The sequence below is a fragment of the Peromyscus eremicus genome, chromosome 23 (assembly GCF_949786415.1).
Source record: "Peromyscus eremicus chromosome 23, PerEre_H2_v1, whole genome shotgun sequence".
Lineage (NCBI taxonomy): Eukaryota > Metazoa > Chordata > Mammalia > Rodentia > Cricetidae > Peromyscus > Peromyscus eremicus.
Window position 1 is genome coordinate 32,626,491 of NC_081438.1, and position 21,350 is coordinate 32,647,840.

Consider the following 21,350-nt stretch of genomic DNA (forward strand, 5'->3'; position numbering starts at 1 on the left):
GATCATATAATTCAGCCTTTAAGCATTACCCAGACTCAGTTCTTTTGATCAAACCATATGACCTAGCCTACTTGCCAAAAGTCATGGAGGCAGGCACTGTAACATAGCAAGCTTTGCTTATATACGTGTGTGTGTGTAATCTAGTTCTCTTAAATCAGCTACAGGGCCCATAACCTAATATTAGAGACTTGTGAAAAGTTGGCATCTTATTTCTTGTGACTAGTATGCGTATGTATGCACACACACATACATATCTAATTCATATATTAGATATAAGGATATAAGGTTAAACCACAAATGCCCAGTTACAGGAATATATTGTGCTTCACAAGAAGCCCTCCCTACTTAAAATTAGCTGCAGCCAAGAACCTGTCATCCTGGGCTCCTTCAGCCCTGCGTTGGCGCCAACTACTGTCACTCAGCGGGCAGGACCTGAAGCCCTGTCCAATCGCAGGCCGTGGGTTGAGGCGTGTCCAATCAGACACACAGACGGAGGGCGGGGGCGGGCCTTGGCGGTCGCCCGGCCTTTGTCCGGGAGCCGCCATCTTGGGCTTGGTGTCAGCAGCTGGGGAGGCTCCTGCGCAGCTTTGTCGGCGCGGTGGGTGCTGGGTGATGATGGTTGGAGGGCGCCGGCGTCCCGGAGAAGCGGACCTGGTGAGTGTGCGTGTGGCGCCCGGAGGTGGCGGTGCGCGAGCGGGAAGCGCTGTGGCGGAGCGGGGTCTGCGGTGAGGCCTCGCGGGGCGTCCGCGCTGGGTCCCCTGGGCAGTGGGGCTGCCCGAGCCCCGGGCGTCCTGTCGCTCCCGCTGTGGCGACCGAGGGCAGCTCTGCGCTGGCTGCGTGGTTCCTGCAGGTTGTGTTCGTCCTATTCTGGGAAGTTTTTCCTGGAGACGAGCTGTCGTCCCCCGGACGCTTAGTCCCCCCTTCCTTCCTGTGACCCCCGCCTGTTTCCTCAAATCTTCCCTAATGTTTGGGCCTTGGAGCCCCAAATCCAGACTCCTGAATGCCAGCCAGACCCGCCCCTCCTTCTTCCATGAGAGCGCTTCCCCCAAATTTGCCTCTTTGCCCATATTCTCAAGCACCAAGTTCCAGTTTCCGTTATGTTAACTGTTCCTCATTTAACTGTTCCTCATTTCAAATATGCAATATTGTATAATTTATTTCTTTAAAATTGCGGAGTACTAGAGAAAAAATAATTTCTCAAGGACTTAAAAAAAATTTCCTGTGACTATAACACAAAAAGAGAGGAAAACAAGTCATTTGACTCCTGAACATTGTGCAAAATGTCATCGAGTTTTACGTGAATGTGTTTTAGCATGCGTGCTACATCAACAAAAAGTAATACTTGTTAACGATTTGCATACCTAAGTATCTGAGAATAACAATAGATCTTAGTTTTGTTTTAATGTTGGCCATGTTCACACATGTCTTTGTGAGGTCAGTTGTAGTATTTTGAGGTATTTATGTCATCACCCTTGGGCGAGCCCTAAGAACTGTCAGTTTTCGTTTCAATGTAGTGAGTGGCATGGCTTTAGTTTTTGGATGATATTTTCCCCCATGTAGTGCTCATCTTATAGTAATGCTCACTGAAGCTAGGAGAAAACCAAAGTGTTCCATACCTTATTCATGGTAGGACACATCTGGTATTGACTTCAGTCAAGAATGAAGCAATTGCTGAGTTGAACAAATGATATTGATTAGGTAATCTATGTCAGTAGGTAAGACTGAAACACAACTTTGCAGTAAATTTATTTTATTTATGCGTGTGTGTGTGTGTGTGTGTGTGTGTGTGTGTATGTGTATCTGTGTGAGTGTATGCCATTAACATTCAGGTGTCTCAGAGGCTAGAAGAGGCATTGGATATCCTGGAGCTGGGGTTACAAGTTGTGAGCTGCCTGACATCAGTTCTGGGAACTGAACTTGGGTCCTCTGGAAAACCAACAAGTATCCTAAAATGCTCTAGCCATCTCTCTAGCCTCATGATTTTAAATATTACCTAAAGACCAACTTGCAGATAAGCCAACAAAAGATGATGGCTTAAAAAGCAGTGGGTTCGTTCGGCCCTTCCCTCACGTTGTGTACTACTGGAAAGCATTAGAGTATTGCTTTCTAGGTGAGTATTGATTTCTAGGTGGGCTAGTACAGCCATTCTAATTTCATTGGCCCATTTCAACTTGAATTTTGAAGATTTTAAGTCTTTCTGGGGGTTCAGGGTTCTAGAAACATTCTCCGTGTGCTATGTATATTTGCCTCATTGCAGCATTCGTTTCAAGTGTTTGGAAACAGCTTTGCCTAGTGAGAAATCAACGAACAAACTGAGAATATTTCGATGTGTCTTTCTCCAAAATTCCAACAAGAGAAAATGCTTTCTCTAATCATATTTTCAGGCCACTTTCACAGTAAGATGTTCCAGGCATAGTGATTTGTTTTTATCTGTACAAGAAATCATATACTTGTAAATGCTGAAAGTGATGGGAATGATTGGCACACCTGTGGGATGCATTGTACATGTTTTCAAATTTCTCCTGTGATGAGAAATCTGAAATGTATTATTGCCCTTTGATTTCTTGAGTTCTGCTACTAGAATCAGTGTTCATTATCTAGGACTGAAAAAGACAAGGTTAGTTACATGAGTCATGTTGTCTAGTGGTGATACATGGTCTTTATAGTCAGGCTGAATTGACTCATGTCCTGTATTATCGGCTTTTTTTTTTTTTTTTTTTTTTTTTTTTTTTACATGAGAGCTCCTGAGTAAACTGGGGGTGAGGGGGAGAAATAGAGGGTAGGGGGTCGGGGATGAGAACATAAGGGAATGGCATTGTCAAGCTGGGACAGGGACGGAGTGGGAGAACAGTGAAAGAGATATCTTGTAAGAGGGAAATATCATGGGGATAAGGAGAAACCGGGTGCTAGGAAAGGTCCCAGGAATCCACAAGGATGACCCCAACTTAGACTACTAGTAATAATGGAGAGGGTGCCTGAGCTGGCCTACCCAGATAATCAGATTGGTGAATACCTTAACTGTCATCATAGAGCCTTCATTCAGTAACTGATGGAAGCAGATGCAGAGATCCACAGTCAGGCACCAGGCCGAGCTCCAGGAGTCCAGTGGAAGAGAGAGAAGAGGGATTCTATGAGCAAGGGGCATCAAGATCATGATGGGGGATACTTGTAGATACAACCAAACCAAGCTAGTGGGAACTCATGAACTTTAGACCAACAGCTATGGAGCCTGCATGGGATTGGACTAGGCCCTCTGCATAAGCAATACAGGTGTGTAGCTTGGTCTGTTCAAGGGGCCTCTGACAGTGGGATCAGGATCTATTCCTGGTGCATGAGCTGGCTTTTTGGAGCCCACTACCTATGGTGGGACACCTTGCACAGCCTTGGTGCAGGGGGAGGGGCTTAGGCCTGCCTCAACTGAATGTACCAGGCTTTGCTGACTCCCCATGGGAGGCCTTACTTTTTCGGAGGAGGAGATTGGGGGGTGGGCTGGGAAGGAAGGCTGGGGAAGTGGGAGGAGAGGTGAGGGGGGATCTATGCTTGGTATGTAAAATGAATAAAAAAAAATTTCTCAATAAAAAGAATATTTTTTATGACTGGAGAGACAGTTCCATTGAAGGCTACACTCACAACCAAAACATACAACAGTATTTTTTAAAATTGATTCTTCAACAGTTTCATACATGTATAAAATGTGTCTTAATCATATCACCCCAATAGGCCCTCCTCCCACTTTCATGTTCTTTTTTCCCCTATATCTTAGAGTCCAGTTAGTTAGGTCAGCTACTTAATACTTGTTGGGAGAAGTTCCTTGACTTGGAACTGGTACAGAAACTTTATCTGCAAGAAAAGACTGAATGATACTGAGTGTCAGAATGTTAGCAATTAATTAGTTCTCTGGATCCATAACCAGGACAGTCTCATTGAAAGGGAGCTCTATTTCCTGAACCTTGGATCCAGAGTTGCCTATTTGTCATGTCACTTGTGAAGCTGTGAGTGGGAAAGTGTAGTAGAATATTATTTTAAAGTGTGTTACTTTTGTTTATGTTGCATTTGTTTAACTCTGTGAAGCTGTGTTACTGTGCCTGTGTAAAACACCTGATGGTCTAATAAAGAACTGACCAATAGCAAGGCAGGAGAGAGAAATAGGCAGGGCTGGCAGGTAGAGAGAATATATAGAGAGGGAGAAATCTGGGAAGGGGAGGCGAGGCAAGCAAAGAGAGATGGAGGAGTGAAGAGAGCTAGCAGCCAGAGGAGGAGGATGACTCCAGGGGCCAGCTACACAGCCAGCCACAGATTAAGAGTAAGATTTACAGAAGTAAGAGAATGGAAAAAGCCCAGAGTCAAAAGGTAGACTGATAAATTAAGAAAAGCTGGCTAGAACCAAGCCAAGATAAGGCTAGGAATTTATAAGTAAGAATAAGCCTCTGAGTGTGGATTCATTTGGGAGCTGGGTGGAGGGCCCCCGCAAAGAGCCAAAATACCAACAACAAGAAAGTGTATTAGTTTGGTACCTGCACTGAAAAGGTCTTTGAATTTATTCACCCTTTCTTTCAGATCGCTGCTATCTCCATGAGAGGAAGACTGCAATAGGGCACTGGAGGAGGAGAATGAAGGAGGAGAATCAAGATGCACCAGTTGACAGTCAGGTCACTCTCTGAAGCTCAGCTGCCTCTTCAGCCATCAGGTAGGTACTCATAACAAAAAGAGCCCACCTGATCTTAGCCTAAATTATTGACCAGCCCAATTACACTATATTTAATAACATTTTAAGGGGCTTGCTATCTAGTGTAGATAATTATCACCCCCTATGATAGATAGGATTCCAAAATTTAATGACACCTTGCTTATATTGGCAAAACAATAGGTACTTTTAGGTACTGATTTTCTGTAACTGAAAGATACTGTTAGGTCACACAGAAATACATGTAGACATGTATATGTATGATTGGTGTTTCAACTCACGGTACCTGTTATGCTGGTTTTATTCTTTCATGGGTTGGTGACTCTACTGGTACTTAGAGCTCTAGAGGCAGCCCCCCCCTGTACAACTAAAGGCACTGGGTTGAGGAATGTCTCATTAGGCAGATGAACAGTAGGGGACAGGCTTTCCCAGTCTTGCTAGGACTTTTTACTCTGAAGCTCGTCATCTTGGGATGCGTCCCTAGGCTCAGTCTCCTCTACTCTGGAGGTCTAGGTGGCTGTGCTGTAGACTCTGTTGCCCTGTGACGTGCTGGTGCGGGGAGTTCCATAGGGAGGACACTCGATGCCCTGGAAGCCAGAAATGGTGAGTGTGTGGGCCAGCGTCTTGAACCAGGGACTATAATTGGTGGGAATCATTTGTGGCTCTGGAGTCAACCGGCTGGAACCCTGTATTGGGTCTTTGGACCCCAGGTCCCTTCTTTCTGTGGGGTGGGTGATGGGCTGGTACTTGGGACCCAGGTGGCCTGTCTCATTTCTGCAAGGTTACTTCAGCTCCTATTGGAGCTCTCTCTGTGCCTTTAGTTCCCTACTGACTGTAGGGCAGCAGGCTGAGCCATCAGTGGGCACAGGGTGCATTGTGTTCTGTTCTCAGATGATTAAATTTTTTTTTAAACTTTCATGAGTTTGACTTTTAACATAAATGATACAACTTTAAAAAATTGTTTCATAATTTCATACATATGTGTAGTATACTTTGATCCACCCCCATTATCCTTTTATCACCACTGAAAATACCACCCTGAATATTTCTTTCTAACAATCCTTTCTCTTCCTTTTTTGTATTTTAGTTTTTTAATGGCCCTCTGCGTTTAAGTAGAGTTGCTGGCATGAGTGTGGGTAGGGGATTATTGGCTGCAAGGACTGTTTGACCAGTGGCAATACCACTAAGGAATACTCAGCTTTCATTAACTGTCCATACTCCTTAAGGAATGATGGGGCCTTATGAGTACCACCGTATCCATGATGGATTGTGATGGGCCACTTCTTGTGTAGTTAGCTACTGTCAGTCTGTTTTCCCTAAGGCTACCTAGCTTACCTCATAGATATGTCTTTGGCTTCTTTCCTCTCTGGGTTGCTTGAGCTGAGGCCACTGGCCCCACTTCTACTTCTCATTGCCTCGTCTTTCTCACTGCATTTCAACTTATGCTGTCCTCTTTGGTGTTTCTTAGTGTTCTTCCCCTCTGTTCAGAATAAAGTCTGTCTTTTGTTACCCTGATCATCTCATTCTTGGAGTTGCCTGTAGACAGCTTCTGCTCCTCCTTCTGACCCAAGAAGTCCCCATTTTCAATTAATTTTAATCTTTCTTACTTTTTTTTTCATTATAGGATTTAAAAAATGTGTCAAACATGGAACTTCACACATGCTAGCTGACTGCTGTGGAAATGAGCTTCAGTCCTAGTCCACAGAACATTTTTTTTTCCTGTTTTTTTTTTTTTTTTTTTTTCCTGCCCGAACTAGAGGAGGCAACTTTTAAACTATTTTAAAGCATAAAAGATGAGATGGAAACATGTCTAGATTTTAGTACTGCATGTCCTCAGATGTCCACTGGTTCCTTGCTCCTTTTTATGCTTATAAACTGGCATATGTATACTGTCCATTAATAACTGTATACCTTGGCCAAATGCAATGACCGGTACCTGAAATATACTGTTGTTTATGTTTTAAGTCCCTGTAGTAAGCACATGACGTGCCGAGCAACACTTGTATTACATTAATAGTTATCCTAAATAATATAAGTAAAACATAGCTTAAGTTACACCACTGGTAGGGGTTAAGTGTCATTTTATATTTAGTATTTGTTCACTTTTAATTAGCATTTAAGACAGTTTAACAGCATTCTTACACTGCTTGTTATTTCAGGTGTTGTTTGTTATGATAATTAATTTTTCAGTAAGATCAGAAGCAAATTTTTCTTTTCTTCTTATACTAACCAGTCCATCAAGAGTATAAGAGTATTTGCTTCTCTGACTCAGAGTACCTGAGGAAAAAGATTTTTTTTCTTTGTGTAGTACATTCTCAGCCCTCGTGCCAAAGGGAAAATGTGAATTTGTGGGTGACACCTTTGACTTCTCCTTAGAGAAGACTGTGCATCCCTTACATGTGACTCCTCTGGCTTCTTCTCAGAAGACTGTACATCACTTGCATTCACATTGTGAAGGGAGCTCAGACAGCAAAGGGAGGCTCCAAGTTGGCTTATGTGAATGTTGCGTTTTGTCAGTATTTCACTTGGATAAAGGCATGGCAATCAGGGCTGTGAATGAAGTGTTTTATCCTTTTCCCAGAATTTCTCTATTGAAGCCTATATCCAAATCCACATGCTGACTATCTGGAGATAGGGCTTATAGGAGGTAATTAGCGTTAAATGAGGAAATATGTGTGGGATACTAACACCATACAGCTGAACTTCCTTACCCAAAAGAGGAAGAAGGGTTGGGTGCTAGCACAATGTAAGAGCATTTGTCTACCATGCCCCAAACCACAATTTGAGCCCCAGAAGAAATTAAAAGAGGAAGGAAGAATTATTTTGTTTTTGCATGGAAAGACACTCTGATTAGGCTGTCACCTGGATGTCAGGAAGGGAGACCTTATGAGGAACTGAACCACCTGCAGCCTTGACTGTTGAATTAACTTACACAACTGTGAAAAAATTTCACTTCATCCATTCTGTATAAGTTTTTATTGCAACCCATGGCAACTAATACAGGGGGAAGAGTTAGATCTTGAAGAACAGGAATTTAACCTACACTACTCTGTTGGTATTTGTATGTTAATTTTTTAGGAATTTATTTTTTTGTGGCATATATGTCGAGATCAGAGGACAACTTCTGAGAGTCGGTTCTCCTTCCACCATATGGGGCCTTGAGATTGAACCCAGGTCATCAGATTTCCTAGTGGGCATCTTTAACCTCTACTCATCTTGCCAGTATATAAAATTTTTTTTTTGTAACAACTTTGAAATAAACTGTTTTAGATCTAAGAAGAAAATGTACTGACCTAAGGAAAATTAATGATATTGTGATGTAGACTTCATCCATTTATTGTATTTTTTGTGATACATAATTTTGTCCATGAATGTAGTATTTATTTATTTTTTTTATAACCTTAATTTATTTTCTTATCTGATAAGTTGGTATATTTTTGTTGCTACAGTAGGTACCTTGAATTTGATATTCTGTTACTGTCTGAACATACTCTTATGTGTGAATATTTTCTGTGATGGCTAATCTTGCTTGCCAACTTGACATACCTGGGAAGAGGGAACTTCAATCGAACAATTGCCTCCATTAGATTGACCTGTGGTCATGTCTGTTGGGAATTCCCTTGGTTGCTGATTGACGTAGGGGTCCCAGCTCACTGTAGGTGGTACCATCATGCGTAGGTGGGTCTGGGCTGTATAAGAAAGGCAGCTGAGTAAGCCAGAGGGAGAGAGCCAGTAGCTGCATTCCTCTGTGGTTTCTGCTTCAGTTCCTGCCTTCAAGTTCCTGCTTGAGCTCTTGACTTGGCATCCCTTGAGGATGGGCTCTATCTAGCCTGAAAAATGTAATAAATTCTTTTCTCCTAAAGTTGGTTTTGGTCAGTGTTTCATTGAAGCTTAGAAAGCAGTTAAAACAGTTTCCTTTGCTGTTTATTTACTGGGTATTAAAACCAGGGCCTCATGTGCTAGGAAAGCCCTCTACGACTGAGCTACAGCCCCAGCCTTTATGTCACTTGTGTAGTGTGTTTATTGAATCCTCCTATTTGGAATAATGTCCAGGGAATTCTCTTGGGATTTTAGGTATATGTTGTAAAGATGATACTCTTTCTTGTGTTTTGTTGGATTTTCCTATACCCTTCATAGAGTGTTAAATACTTTTGTGATTGAGCACAAAAGTTTACCCTCTAGTTGTATGAATATTTTTTTTTTGAAAACATCAAATTTCCATTCACCCAGATAAAGCACCAATGACAGGTGCAAGAAGCTATTCCACTCAAGTCCCAGTGAACCAGTGTGCTTATTAGTTAGGGTTACTTCATAGGCACATGGGTAATTCTTAAGCAGTTACACCACTGAAGGGAATGTCTCTCTGCTAACTGTCTATAAATCTTTGAGAGTGGTTGAGGTCTTGTGAATCTTTCTCCTTGTAACCATCAGCTGCCTATAAATCAGAGGTCAGATTAGTGATGTAGATGGTCATTTGTTATCTTGGTTCATGTAATTTACATATTTTATAGTACGCCATGCCTTTTTTTAAACCTTTTGATTTAGGAAGTGGGTAATATAGTCACTTATGTGTGGATCCTAGCAGTTTTTTTTTTTTTGATTAAGTAAGAAAATACAAGAATGGCCATAACTGCAATTACTATTTTTTAAAGCAGGTTTAATTTTTAAAAATTTTATGTATCTCGGTGTATGGATGTTTTACCTGTGTGTCTGTGTGACATGAGTGTGCTTGTGCCCTTGAACACCATTTGATCCTCTGGATTGTGATTCTAGATGATTGTGTTCCACTATGTGGGTGCTGGGATCAAATTTGGGTCCACTGGAAGAACAGCCAGAGCTCTTTAACTGCTAATCCATTTCTCTAGCCTCTGAATAATTACTTATGTATGTAATAGACTACTAACAAGTCGATGAAATTAAATTGTTGAATTACTTAAATGCAAAATCACTGGATAATAAATGATTTGAACATTTACTGGTGTTGTCACTCATTACAATGTGAGAATACTCAGACTGGTGTTCTGTATAGTTCTGTTAGCCTATCTTGTGTCTTTTGTGCTGTCATAACTGGACTTGTGTTGCTTCATATTCATGAGAATACATTCATGTAAACATTTAAGAGTTCTGTTGTATGTAAGTAGCAGTGTTTTCTATTTCACTTGTCCTGTTGTACATAGAACATTAACTTTTTAAATACACATCAACAATGTGTTTGTACTTTTGTCTTTGGACTATATCAGGTGCTTTCCTGAGGAGAATGTTATTAATGCTGTTCTTCTTAGTAATAAGGATTGTTCAGCATCTGTAAGGGGAACTGTATAATTATATTTTCTTGAATTATACTAAATTCATGTGTAGGTAAAATATTACTTTCTCCCATGATAATGAATACAGATAAATTTTGTGTTATGTAAGACAGGTATCCATAGAAGGATGAGCGCTCAGGCTGAGGAGAAATGTGTCATTACAGGGGTTGGTGTCATTTGAGGATATAGCTGTGGAATTTACCTGGCAGGAGTGGCAGGACCTGAATGAAAGTCAGAGGACCCTCTACAGGGATGTGATGCTGGAGAACTACAGGAACTTGCTGTTTTTGGGTGAGTGTAGAATGGAATGTAGACTCTCTATCAAACTAATTGGCCCCATCATTGGCTGTCTCCTCAAATGAAGGTATTTTCTTTCTTTTCTTTGCCTGACTTAGTGGTTTAACATCTCCCATTTACAGGGCACTGCAAGACCAAACCTGAGTTGATCTTCAATTTGGAGCATAGACTTGGGTCATGGATTGTAGGAGAAGCCTCAGACCAGAGCATTCCAGGTACATCAATGCATACTAATTAGGAGGATGCTGAGAACTGAACAGATATGGTCACCAAATTTATCCCCATCCCAGATCTAAACATGGCTAATCTTATATATTAGACATTTGTCTAATATACTCTTCAAAGATTTGGCTTTTGTTGTTGTTACTGAAATATGTTCTTTTAGATTTATTATAAATCCATTCCCTATATGGATCTTAGAGAAACAACATACATAGTGTAGTTTAGGAAAAGTCTAATAAACTGAGTTGTAAGGAAGTAGTTAATGCATTTATTTTATTTAGGTAATTTTCCAAGTTTGCTACATAATATGTAGGTGGCTATCTAACAAAGACTTGATAGTAGTCATGAGTATTAATAGCAGAGATATACAAATTAATAAATGAGTAGCTTAAGGCTAGTATTTAATTACAGTTATTTTGGCAGTTACAGGTGGAATTTGAGAGAATAGCATCAGAGTGTTCCAGAATAAAGTAGTAGATTAAAAGTGCTTTATGATTGTCTGAATAAAGAGAGATAGGGTAATAAAGGAGAAAATATCCAAAGTTTTAAGGGCAGCTGAAAAGAAGAAAAACAAAATTGTAATGCATGAGCATGTACATACACACATAAACACACACACACAGACACACACAGACACACACACACACACACACACACACACACACACTACACTACATACCACACACCACAAAAAGAGGAGGAAGCCTGTAACTGTCTCCCTCTGCAGAGGAAAACCAAAAGCCATGAGCATAAGGGAAGCCTGGAACATGTAGGCATCCTTAGGGACAACTAGACACAGGAGAAATCTATAGTTTTCAGAAGGCTTAAATCCAGTTGAACATTCCTTGTCTGAAAATAACTTCTTCATAACAGACTAACATTGGAAAAGAAACCAGTTACATTACTCCCTTTACCTTGAAGTGCTATACTGTGGGGGATCAGCCCCAACCTTTTTTTCCCCGGGTACTCTTGAGGAGTGAGGGATAAGAGATTAAGATAGAAGGATAGAGGAGAGAGAAAAATACAGAAACACAGGATAGCCTTGGGAGGGCCCAGAACTTTATTCAAAAGGACTTTTTATAACAATGCCAAGGGGTGAGACAAAAGACCTCCCCCTTGCTAGATACAGCCAGATGTAGACCCTTCCAAACACCTGGTACCCAAGCCTGTGGTCCAATCATCTTCTAATGCAGCCTTGCTGGTGAAGCAAGCTCAAATCTCAATAGGAAACCTTTGTGGGCTCCCACAGGTCCCTCTTAATATTTTAAAACTCAAGTGAGGGTACAGAGCTTAATTCTGAATCCACTAGGAGCTTGCAAGTAGCTGGAATTACCACAGCATTACTCCTGCTCCCTAGGGCTGCCACATCTCCCAATAAAGGAGTAGAGGATGATAAAAATGGAATGTCCTTGTTGAATGGGTCTCAGATGTCTATAGAAGTCTTAGCTGCACCAAGCACTTTTTTAAATCAATAAACTTCTGATGCAACCACATCAAATAAACTCCAGATGCAACTGCATCAAACTTAGACTCCCTTAGCTTCACCAAACATTAACAGGTTAACATAATTCTAACATAAATATTACTGTACATAATTACAGTTCTCTCAAACTTACATCCAAAAGCAAACTCTTATTACAACCATTAATACTTTAAAGACTTTAACAAAAATACACTTTAAAGCAATCTCTTAATAGAATCATTTGCATTTCTTGCTAATAAAACGTAGGATAAACTTCTGATGCATCCACATCAAAGTTAAATAAGCTCCCTTAGCTTCACCAAACCATGGTGCATCAATATCAACAGATTTACATAATAACTCTAACGTAAATATTACTATACACAATTACAATTCCTACAAACCTACATCCAAAAGCAATACTCTCAATATAACCATTAGCACTTTAAAAACTTTAGCAAAAATCCAAAAGCAATTTCTTAATAGAACTATACAAAACATAGGGTATATTAACACAATTTAACATCATTCCACTTAAGGGACAAGAAAATATTTTTTTTTAATTAAATTAAATAGACTGGAATATTAACTTCTCTTTTTCCTTATAGTTTTTTTTTTAAGTTGCATTTTGAGCTTGAGAAAAAAAACCCCAAACTTCTCTGTTTAGATAGTTCCATTTTTAACACAAAGCAGTTCGTGAATCACCACAGTTAATAGAGCCTATATGTGTAAGTAAAGTCAAAATTGTCCCATTACTATGGCATCATTCCTATCTGTCTCATTTCTTAAGCCTGAGAAGTTCAAAAAATAAATTCTTTTAAATATGAAGAAACCCATAAACAAAACCTTTTTCAGTTAACAATTCTAGTTCAAACAAGTGTCTCTGAAACTTTTGTTCTCGGCCACAGAGGCATTTTCAGTTATAGCATCAGTTTACGGCAGTCTTTCTTGAGGAACCTTGCCTCAGGACAAAAGCTATTAACTGGCTGGGGCAGAGTCCTTTCAAAAGATTCTTTTCTTACAACTAGCAAACAGAAACTGCAAGGCTTTTGGCTCCTGGCTTTCACAGCTTTCACTGTCACAATCTGTGCCTCTGGTAAACTGGCAGTTTCCAGGATCCCTGTGTCCTGAGGCCCCGAGGGCTTTCAATCGTCTCACACCACTTGGGCTCAAGAGGCTGCCCCTGATATGATCCGCAACTCTCAGCACACAGGATCCGGGAGGAAACCCAGCCTTGGCCAGTCATGGCTGCTGCACTCTGGCTGCATTACCTACTTTGTTGGGAGTCCTCCAAGAACACTGTCCTGCTTGCACAGCTGAATGCTGCCCCCAGGGTAACTCCATGGTTCCAGCCACACCCTACTGCTGGGAGCTCGGGCTGGCCTAGATTCTAGCATCTCTGCCATTCTGCCTGAAGCACAGTTCTCACCTCTACAGCTCCCTGGGCTCTAGCGCATCTCAGCTGCTCATTTGGCTTCGGCATCTCTGTTCGGCACTCTCCAGGGTCTACTCTCTCTGCTGCACTCCAAGCTGCTTGCTGTTCACCTTTCTCTCAGTGTGGCATTTCTGCTTGTCTCACCATGGCTTTTTCACCACAGAAAGCTTGCAGAACCTTGCTGCTTTTGCTGGCTTTTGGGCATCTGCCACCTGTGCTGCGCTGATGCCCTGTGGGTCTCAGCTGCAGATGCCTGGCTGCTGCGGCTTGTGCTGGCTCTTGTGTCTGCCATTGTTGGTGGCTTCTGGAGCTTCTGAAGTCGCTCACACTGCTAAGTTTACAGTCTGCCGTGGATGCTGCTTTCTGCGTTCCAGGTTCTGCTTGTACTCAGAGGTGGAAAAACTACTCTAAGTTTCTATTATACCTAAGTCTTATTCTACCCTAATATACCTAAGCCTAAACAATATCCTTATGCCTATAGCTTATTCTACACTAATATACCTAAGCCTACATTTCTATGACTTACTTATACTAACATTTTAAAACCTAATTTTAGTAGAGATTTGAGAGAGAAGAGAAAAAGAGAAACTTCTAAAGAGATATACGCTGCAGCCTCACTTGGGTATCTTTCAGCCACTTTACTTTCACTCTCGAGAATAAAATACTGTCACCTTTATTTTTTCAATTCCTTATCAGCATGCCTTCTTATACCCTCGACGCCCCCTCTACTTTTGCCAAGTCCCTGGTCCGTGTTTAGGCACCATTTGTGGGGGACCTGTCCTTATCTTTTCCCCCAGGTTACTCTTGAGTGAGGGATAAGAGATTCAGATAGAAGGATAGTGGAAAGAGAAAAAAAGAAACACAAGATAGCCTCAGGAGGGCCTGGATCCTTATCCACTGCCTTTTCATAACAGTGCCATGGAGTGAGGCAAAAGACCTCCCCCTTGTTATATATTGCCAAGTGTAGACCCTTCCAAACACCTGATATCCAGGTCTGTAATCTAATTATCCTCTTAAGCAGTCCTACTGGTAAAGCCAGCTCAGATCTCACTAGGAAACCTCTGTGGGCTCCTACACTATACACAGACTCCAGCTTGAGAGGGGAACTTGAGAGGGCACTCATTCAGTTTTTGAGACTGAGCTATACTGTAGACATGAAATCAAATAATCACAAATCACAGAGAATGTAGACATGCTATCACCATTATTAATTTAGCATACCAGAAGACCTTTTAAGATAAAGATTTAGTGTGTGTCTTCCAATAAGAATCCTAAATATAATTGCTTTTAACTTTAAATCAGATGGCCAGAATGGAATAACAACTAAGATCTTGTTGTTTGCTGTCTGCAGCATCTCCTCACTGGCAGAGGTACATATGGATTTAAAATGTGAGCAATGTTTCTTGAAACAAACAATTATGTAAAAGGACTCATCAGTAGCTCTACTCACATGAGTAAGCCAACTTCATGCCTAATTAGCTTAGAAGGCATAAAGAAGTTTACTGAATATTCGTAAAGGGACCAATCCATTGAAATATAATTATTCCAAATGTTTATGCACTGAATATTGATGTTCTGAGTTCCATAAAAATATTTATAGACACAAAGGAAGACCGAAGTTCTGGATAGAGCAGTAATGAGTGACTTCAGCATTCTAGAATTGTATAATATGCCAATAAATAACAAATCTGAACTAGACAACATCCACTTTCATGAGTGAAGTACATACTGGAGTTGAGTGACTAAAATAGTCTACTATCATGAATGGATAACTCAGGAACAAGATTTAGTAGAACCACTTCATAGTTAACAGTGCTTCAGTGTGACTAAAGAGACATCTATAGTGTATACTGTCTCAGTGTCTGTGAAATATACATCTGAGCTTTCTCTAAAACAAATCAAATTTGAGGTAATAAAGCAAGCCCTAATGAACAGATAACACTGGAAATAATTTGTTGTATCTTTTAAAAGTCAAAACTGAGAATGCTAAAAACCAATAGCCAGAGAAAATAAACTAAACAAATATGTGGTTGAATACAGTTTTGAATGATCAGTGACTTGTAAAACAGATGGGGGTTAAGTTTTCTAGAATGAAGTAAACTCAAAAAAGTAGAATGAGGATTATCTGGAAGGAGGAAGAGAACCTACAGCTCTGGGCAGAGAAAGGTAGACATGAATTTTACCAGAGTACATTGTGTACATATATAGAAGGAAGACCATGAAATCTCTTTGGGTGTGAATAGCATAAAAACAACATAATATACCTTAGTTTGTACAATTAATGTATATGTTAAATTTAGAAGTCACATATGACATTGAGTTAGATAAAGGAAAATGGGTATCATTTTGGTAAACAATATATTTTCCTAGTTTTTTCATTTTTGATAAAATGATTAAAAAGCAAATAGATGGCTAAAGCATAATAGGATTTTTTTTGGGGGGGCATTTATCCTCTAGTGGGAAGGAAGATATGTGCATATTAATTTTTATTAATGTCATTTCAGATTCCCAGGAAATGAATACCCTGACCAAGTTCTGTCCAGAAACCAAAGCAAGAAATGTGTGGCAAGTTGTATTTGACCGTGATACATCAAAGGAGTTGACTAGAGTAGGGAAGGCATTCAATGTGAGTGCAAACCATGTTTCAAATGAGAATATAAAGAATGAGAACCCACTAGGAATGAGTCCTAGAAAGCTTATTCTGTGGAAAAATGTGTATATTCATAGTGATGCTGATGAGCTAGAAGTTGGAGAAGAATCTGATGATCTTATTGGAACTGTAAAATCCATCAAATATCCAGAGCATGTTAGTCTCTACAAGTCTCAAAGTTCACAAAGTTATTTTCGAAGTCTTATACCAGGGAAATCCTTCAACACAAAAGCAGTATTACTGACTCATAAGTTCAGTGAATATGCAAAATCTTTAGGAGATACAGCATTTATTGGCAAAGAGATGGCTCAGATAAGGGAGAAATCTTTTGAATGTGATATATCAGAGATAAAATGTAACAAGTCTGACCTTGATGAAAATGAGCAAATACACTTTGGAGAGAAACATTTCAAATGTAGTGACTTTGAGAACCCTTTCATTACTGAGTCATATCTTCTAAAACATAAGGGACAACATGCAGGAGAAAAGCTCTTTGTTCAGGAGGAATATGAGTTTTCTCAGCAATCAGAAGAGAGTCTCCATCAGAAAATCCACAGAGGGAAAAAGTCCTATGAATGTAAAATATGTGGAAAGTGCTTTCATTGGAAAACGAGCTTCAACAGACATCATAGTACTCACACTGGTGAGAAGCCCTATGAATGTAAGGAATGTAGGAAAGCTTTCTGCCAAAAGTCACACCTCACTCAGCATCAGAGAGTTCATACAGGTGAGAGACCATATATATGTCTAGAATGCAGGAAAGCTTTCTATCGTAAGTCAGAGCTCACTGACCATCAGAGAATTCATACAGGCGAGAAGCCGTATGAATGTAAGGAATGTGGGAAAGCTTTTTGCCAAAAGCCCCAACTCACTCTACATCAGAGAATTCATACAGGTGAAAAGCCCTATGAGTGTGCGGAATGTGGGAAAGCCTTTTCCACCAAGTCCTATTTAACTGTACATCAGAGAACTCACACAGGTGAGAAACCTTATGAATGTACAGTATGCAGGAAGTCGTTTATTTGTAAGTCGAGTTTCAGTCATCATTGGAGAACTCATACTGGTGAAAAACCCTATGAATGCAAGCAATGTATGAAGACATTCTACCGCAAGTCAGGCCTGACTCGACACCAGAGAACTCACACAGGTGACAAACCCTATGAATGTCAATTATGTGAGAAGGCTTTTTATTGCACTTCACACCTCACTGTACACCAGAGAACTCATACAGGTGAGAAACCCTATGAATGTAAAGAATGTAGGAAATCTTTCTATGATAAGTCAAATCTTAGACGGCATCAGAAGATTCATACTATGGAGAAAGCCTGTGAATGCAAACAGTGCAATAAATCTTTGCTGAGTAACACTTCTCAACATCAGACAATGTACTATGAATATGAAGAGTGCAAGAAAGCTTTCCAACATAAAATAAACTTTACTTAAACATGTAACACTTCTTATAGGTAAGGGAACCTGTGAATGTAAAGAACATTGGGAAACATTTACCCACAAGTCAGACCTTACTGTACATAGGAGTACCCACATGAGAGATTAAACTGTATGAATAAACAGTGAAAGAAAACTTTGATTTATGCTTGTTTATCAAAGAACTCACAATTGACTGTGGCAAGTAATTTTGCTAGGTACATAAAAGTGATGGCTTTTAAACCAACATAAACAGATGTTTATGGTGGAGGGTCACTTGTATTCAGGCAACAGAGGAAGACACCATGGCTTAAAAGAAAACTGGGCAAAATTTTCTACTTGAGGTTTTCCTCACATGATATCAGAGCTCAATAGTGTGAAACCAATGAAAATGAAGAACTGCCTCAAGCTCTGAATAGAATTTGCAACTGATTAATGGGTGTGTTGGTGCATGCTTGTATTCTCAATACTTGGGAGGTCAAGGAAGGAGGATCAAGAGTTATAGTCCTTGGCTACAGAGCGAGTTCACTCCCAGCCTGTGTTACATGGGACCTTAAGAACAAAAAAATCAAATAATTAAAAATACGAGAATTTGAGAATCTAATGGCTTCACAAACTCTATGACTGACAAAGGACAAAAATACAATTACATACCTTAATGCCATTTGAATCAAATATGCTATAGGAGTCCTAGTCATGTAAGTTTTGTAGAAACGTGGAACTTTGTGGAAATCATGTTACTGGACATCACTTCACTCATAAAAGTGAGCCCACTTGAATTTAAGCAGTTAGGAGGGCTGTGGATGTAGTTGAGTGGCAGAGTGCTTGATCAATATAAATGTTGCCTTTCATATAGATTACCTGTTACCACCTTAAAAGTTTTATTATATTTATATGTACATACATTCCATATCACGTATGTCAGGGTCAGAGGACAAACTCTCCAAAGTTAATTCCCTTCTACCTGGTGGGTTCTTCATATCAAACTTAGGTTGTCAGACTTGGCAGCAAGTGTCTTTAGCCTCCGTCTGAGCCATCTACTGCCCTTGTATTTTATACTCATTAATTTTTGTAAAATAAGCAGTTCTGGAGTTATTTTAGTCAGTTCAGAATTCTTTAATGGGTAAGGACATTTCTTTGATCATTTTAAGTGAAGTTTCCCCAACTTTTCAATTTGGAGATAAGGTCTTGCTACAAACACCCTGGTTGATATCAAAGTCCTGTTCTTACCTGTGAATGCTTTGATTACATGTATATGCTACTATGCCCAGCATAAAATTTTAAGGCTTAAAAAAATTAAGAACGAATGCTTCTGGAGCTTTTTTTGGCTGCTGTCTGTATGGTCTAAATGCTCCATCACTGTGTTACAAAAACGTTGAACAAATGAAAGATTTGATTTCACAGCACGGTGAAAGGATGCCAAATCTGTCAAGATCCAGAAGAATGCAGGTCATGTGAAGTTCAAAGTTCACTGCAGCAGAAACCTATGCCTTGATCATCACAGACAAGCAGAAGTCAGGGAAGCTGAATCAGATAATGAAGGAGCTGAAATAAAACACACCCTCATTTGGATTGTATTAAAATCCTACAATGTAAAAAATCTGTTCGTATAACTTGAGTGTTAATTGGAAATAAGTTATTTAAAAAATTATTTCAAATTGTGTTTAGTTGTGTACAAATAAGCAGGATGGTCATCTCCAGTCAGCATAAACTGGTCTCCAACCTGGGACACTTGTGGTTGACATAAATGAAAGTTAATAGTTAATACTCAAATCTAGTAAACAGGCTTGAACCACATCTCAAATATAATTATGTTCTATATTATATATTTTGTTTTAGAAATCTGAATTGAGTGCACTCAGAATAAGTACAGAGAATTTGTTACATGTGTAACAAATACATTGGGAGACTACTTAAGAGGTAGGGTGCATGCCCTTTTATGTTTGTAGTTCTGATTGCAATTTCAGACATAAGTATTAAGATGCTGTGGTTGTATTAGTTAACTTGGTTTTACTGTGGGCAACTATCTGATAGAACCAATTTAAGGCTGTACATACTTACTTTAGATCATAATTTCATATAGTCAAGTTACTTGACCCCCCTGACCATGAGCAGATCATGGTTGTCAGAAGCGCTTTTTATTTAACTTCTAGATAGGAAACAGCAAAGAAGTGGCTGAATATCAGGTTTATTCTTTAATTACGTTTAACAGTGACACACATTTAAAATGAAAATAGTCCATCCTGAAGTTTATATCACCTCTAAATCATTGCCACAATCTGAGACCCAAGCATCCAAGACAAGCCTTTGTGCAGCATTTCAGATTCAAATCAGAATATGCAGTTTTCATATTAAACAACTATCCCATTCATATTTTGTTAAGTATATTCATGTTCATATAGAGTTGTATGGGTTTTTTTTATAAAACTATTTCGATTGAATAGAAGAGTTATCCACTGCCCCAAGAAGGTGACTGATAATGTTTTTACAATGTTTAACCAACATATCAGCAATTAATGTTGAAATGTAGAAGTCTGATACACAACTGTTTATAGTTGATATCTGAATTAAAGCACTTTTGGTCAACAATTCTTGTTTCATTTTTCATTTTTTTTTTTACATTTTTAGTTAAGATAATTATATCACATATCCCACTATCCTTTCCTTCTTCCAGGCCCTTCCTCCAGTGTTCCCTCCCTCAAGTGATAGCCTCTTTCATTATTATAGTTACATGTATAGCTACAAATATATAAATACAGCCCACTGGGTTAATTTTTTTTTTTTTTGTGTGTGTGTGTATATGTGGTTTCAGGGCTGACTACTTTCTAGTAAAAAAACAGTCATGTGAATCCTATTGAACTCTTGTAAAGAGTAAAGACCACTAACCCAAATTTTTTGGTTGAATTAAGCAAGCTTTATTTTCTGTCAGAGCTATCTCCCTAAAGCAGGGTTTAAGAGAATAGCACAGAATATAGCATAATTTTTTTTTATAGTCCCCAAACTGCAAGGCTAGGGGGTTTTCAAGTGTTTTTAGTTATGTAGGAACTTGGCAGAACATCTACATTTGGTAAAGCATCTTATCAGAGTAAAAGTCAGGGTATAGGGTGTAGAACATGTCAAATTCCAGAAAATGGGTAAAGACATGGTCCAACTTAAGTTTTACAGAAAACAAGAATGAACTTATTTTTACCATGTAACAAGGTGCTTCTAATCTTAAGAAAAGTCAGGTTGGTCTATCATTCCCCCATTGTCTTATGGGTTCCTTTCAAGTCCTTGCTTGAAAAGGGAATGGTCATTTCTATCTATTGTATGGGCTGATAGTGCCAGCAGAAGACAAGTATCTTAGTATTTTTATTTGGCAGGAGATGGAATTTGTAGCACTTTGGAATACAGAAGGCCTTGATTGTGAGCATTATGAGTATTAGGAGCCTGCAGCAGCTGAAGCAAGAGTAGTCCCAGGGGGACCAGTTGAACCGGGATTGGTACCCATTGTTTCTGTCTTGTTGGTTTGAGATTGGTTTTTGTTCTATATAGAGCATGTCGAGTATTCTTTCATATTATAAAACTGCTTTAGCTAATAAATTGGTAGATCTTGATCTATTTGATTTTAACATTACCTTTTTGACAATGAGGAACCTGGTATGCCAATAGGTGTTATATGTAGCCATTTCTTTCTCTTTGCCAGGGAGTTTCTAGCCTTTTTTGAAGGCTTTGTTGTTTGTTATACTGATTAGGTCACTGTCTTGCTGCTTCATAAGATGAATTTAGTGTTTGGTGCTCATAGCTGTGGCCCTAATTGTTTAGCTTATTTTAGTTTTGGGTAATAGTGCTGTCTGTGGCTGAGTTTTACAACCTGAATTGTATTTCCA

The 21,350-nt window shown here is 39.5% G+C and overlaps 1 protein-coding gene across 4 annotated transcripts; it reads left to right on the forward strand.

Annotated features, from left to right (window-relative positions):
- The first annotated feature begins 528 nt into the window (after positions 1 to 528).
- On the forward strand, positions 529 to 20,070 carry LOC131898080 (zinc finger protein 39-like). 4 transcript variants are annotated; one of them, XM_059249143.1, is made up of 6 exons: positions 529 to 654; positions 4,558 to 4,687; positions 5,192 to 5,287; positions 10,155 to 10,281; positions 10,410 to 10,502; positions 15,911 to 20,070. In XM_059249143.1, exons 3-6 carry the CDS (start codon positions 5,267 to 5,269, stop codon positions 17,497 to 17,499), a joined length of 1,830 nt encoding a protein of 609 aa, XP_059105126.1. In that variant the 5' UTR covers positions 529 to 654; positions 4,558 to 4,687; positions 5,192 to 5,266; the 3' UTR covers positions 17,500 to 20,070. The 4 variants fall into 4 exon arrangements, with proteins under 4 accessions (XP_059105126.1, XP_059105127.1, XP_059105129.1 ...); XM_059249144.1 differs by having other exon boundaries at positions 5,198 to 5,287; XM_059249145.1 differs by lacking the exon at positions 529 to 654 and adding an exon at positions 3,025 to 3,270.
- Positions 20,071 to 21,350: the final 1,280 nt, after the last annotated feature.

What these genes read in the sequence shown, in the direction of transcription:
- LOC131898080 (XM_059249143.1), top strand. Translation starts at nt 5,267, where the DNA reads ATGCCCTGGAAGCCAGAAATG. An exon ending in TGCCCTGGAAGCCAGAAATG is followed by an intron (nt 5,288 to 10,154) that starts GTGAGTGTGTGG and finishes GTGTCATTACAG; the next exon opens with GGGTTGGTGTCATTTGAGGA. An exon ending in CAGGAACTTGCTGTTTTTGG is followed by an intron (nt 10,282 to 10,409) that starts GTGAGTGTAGAA and finishes TCCCATTTACAG; the next exon opens with GGCACTGCAAGACCAAACCT.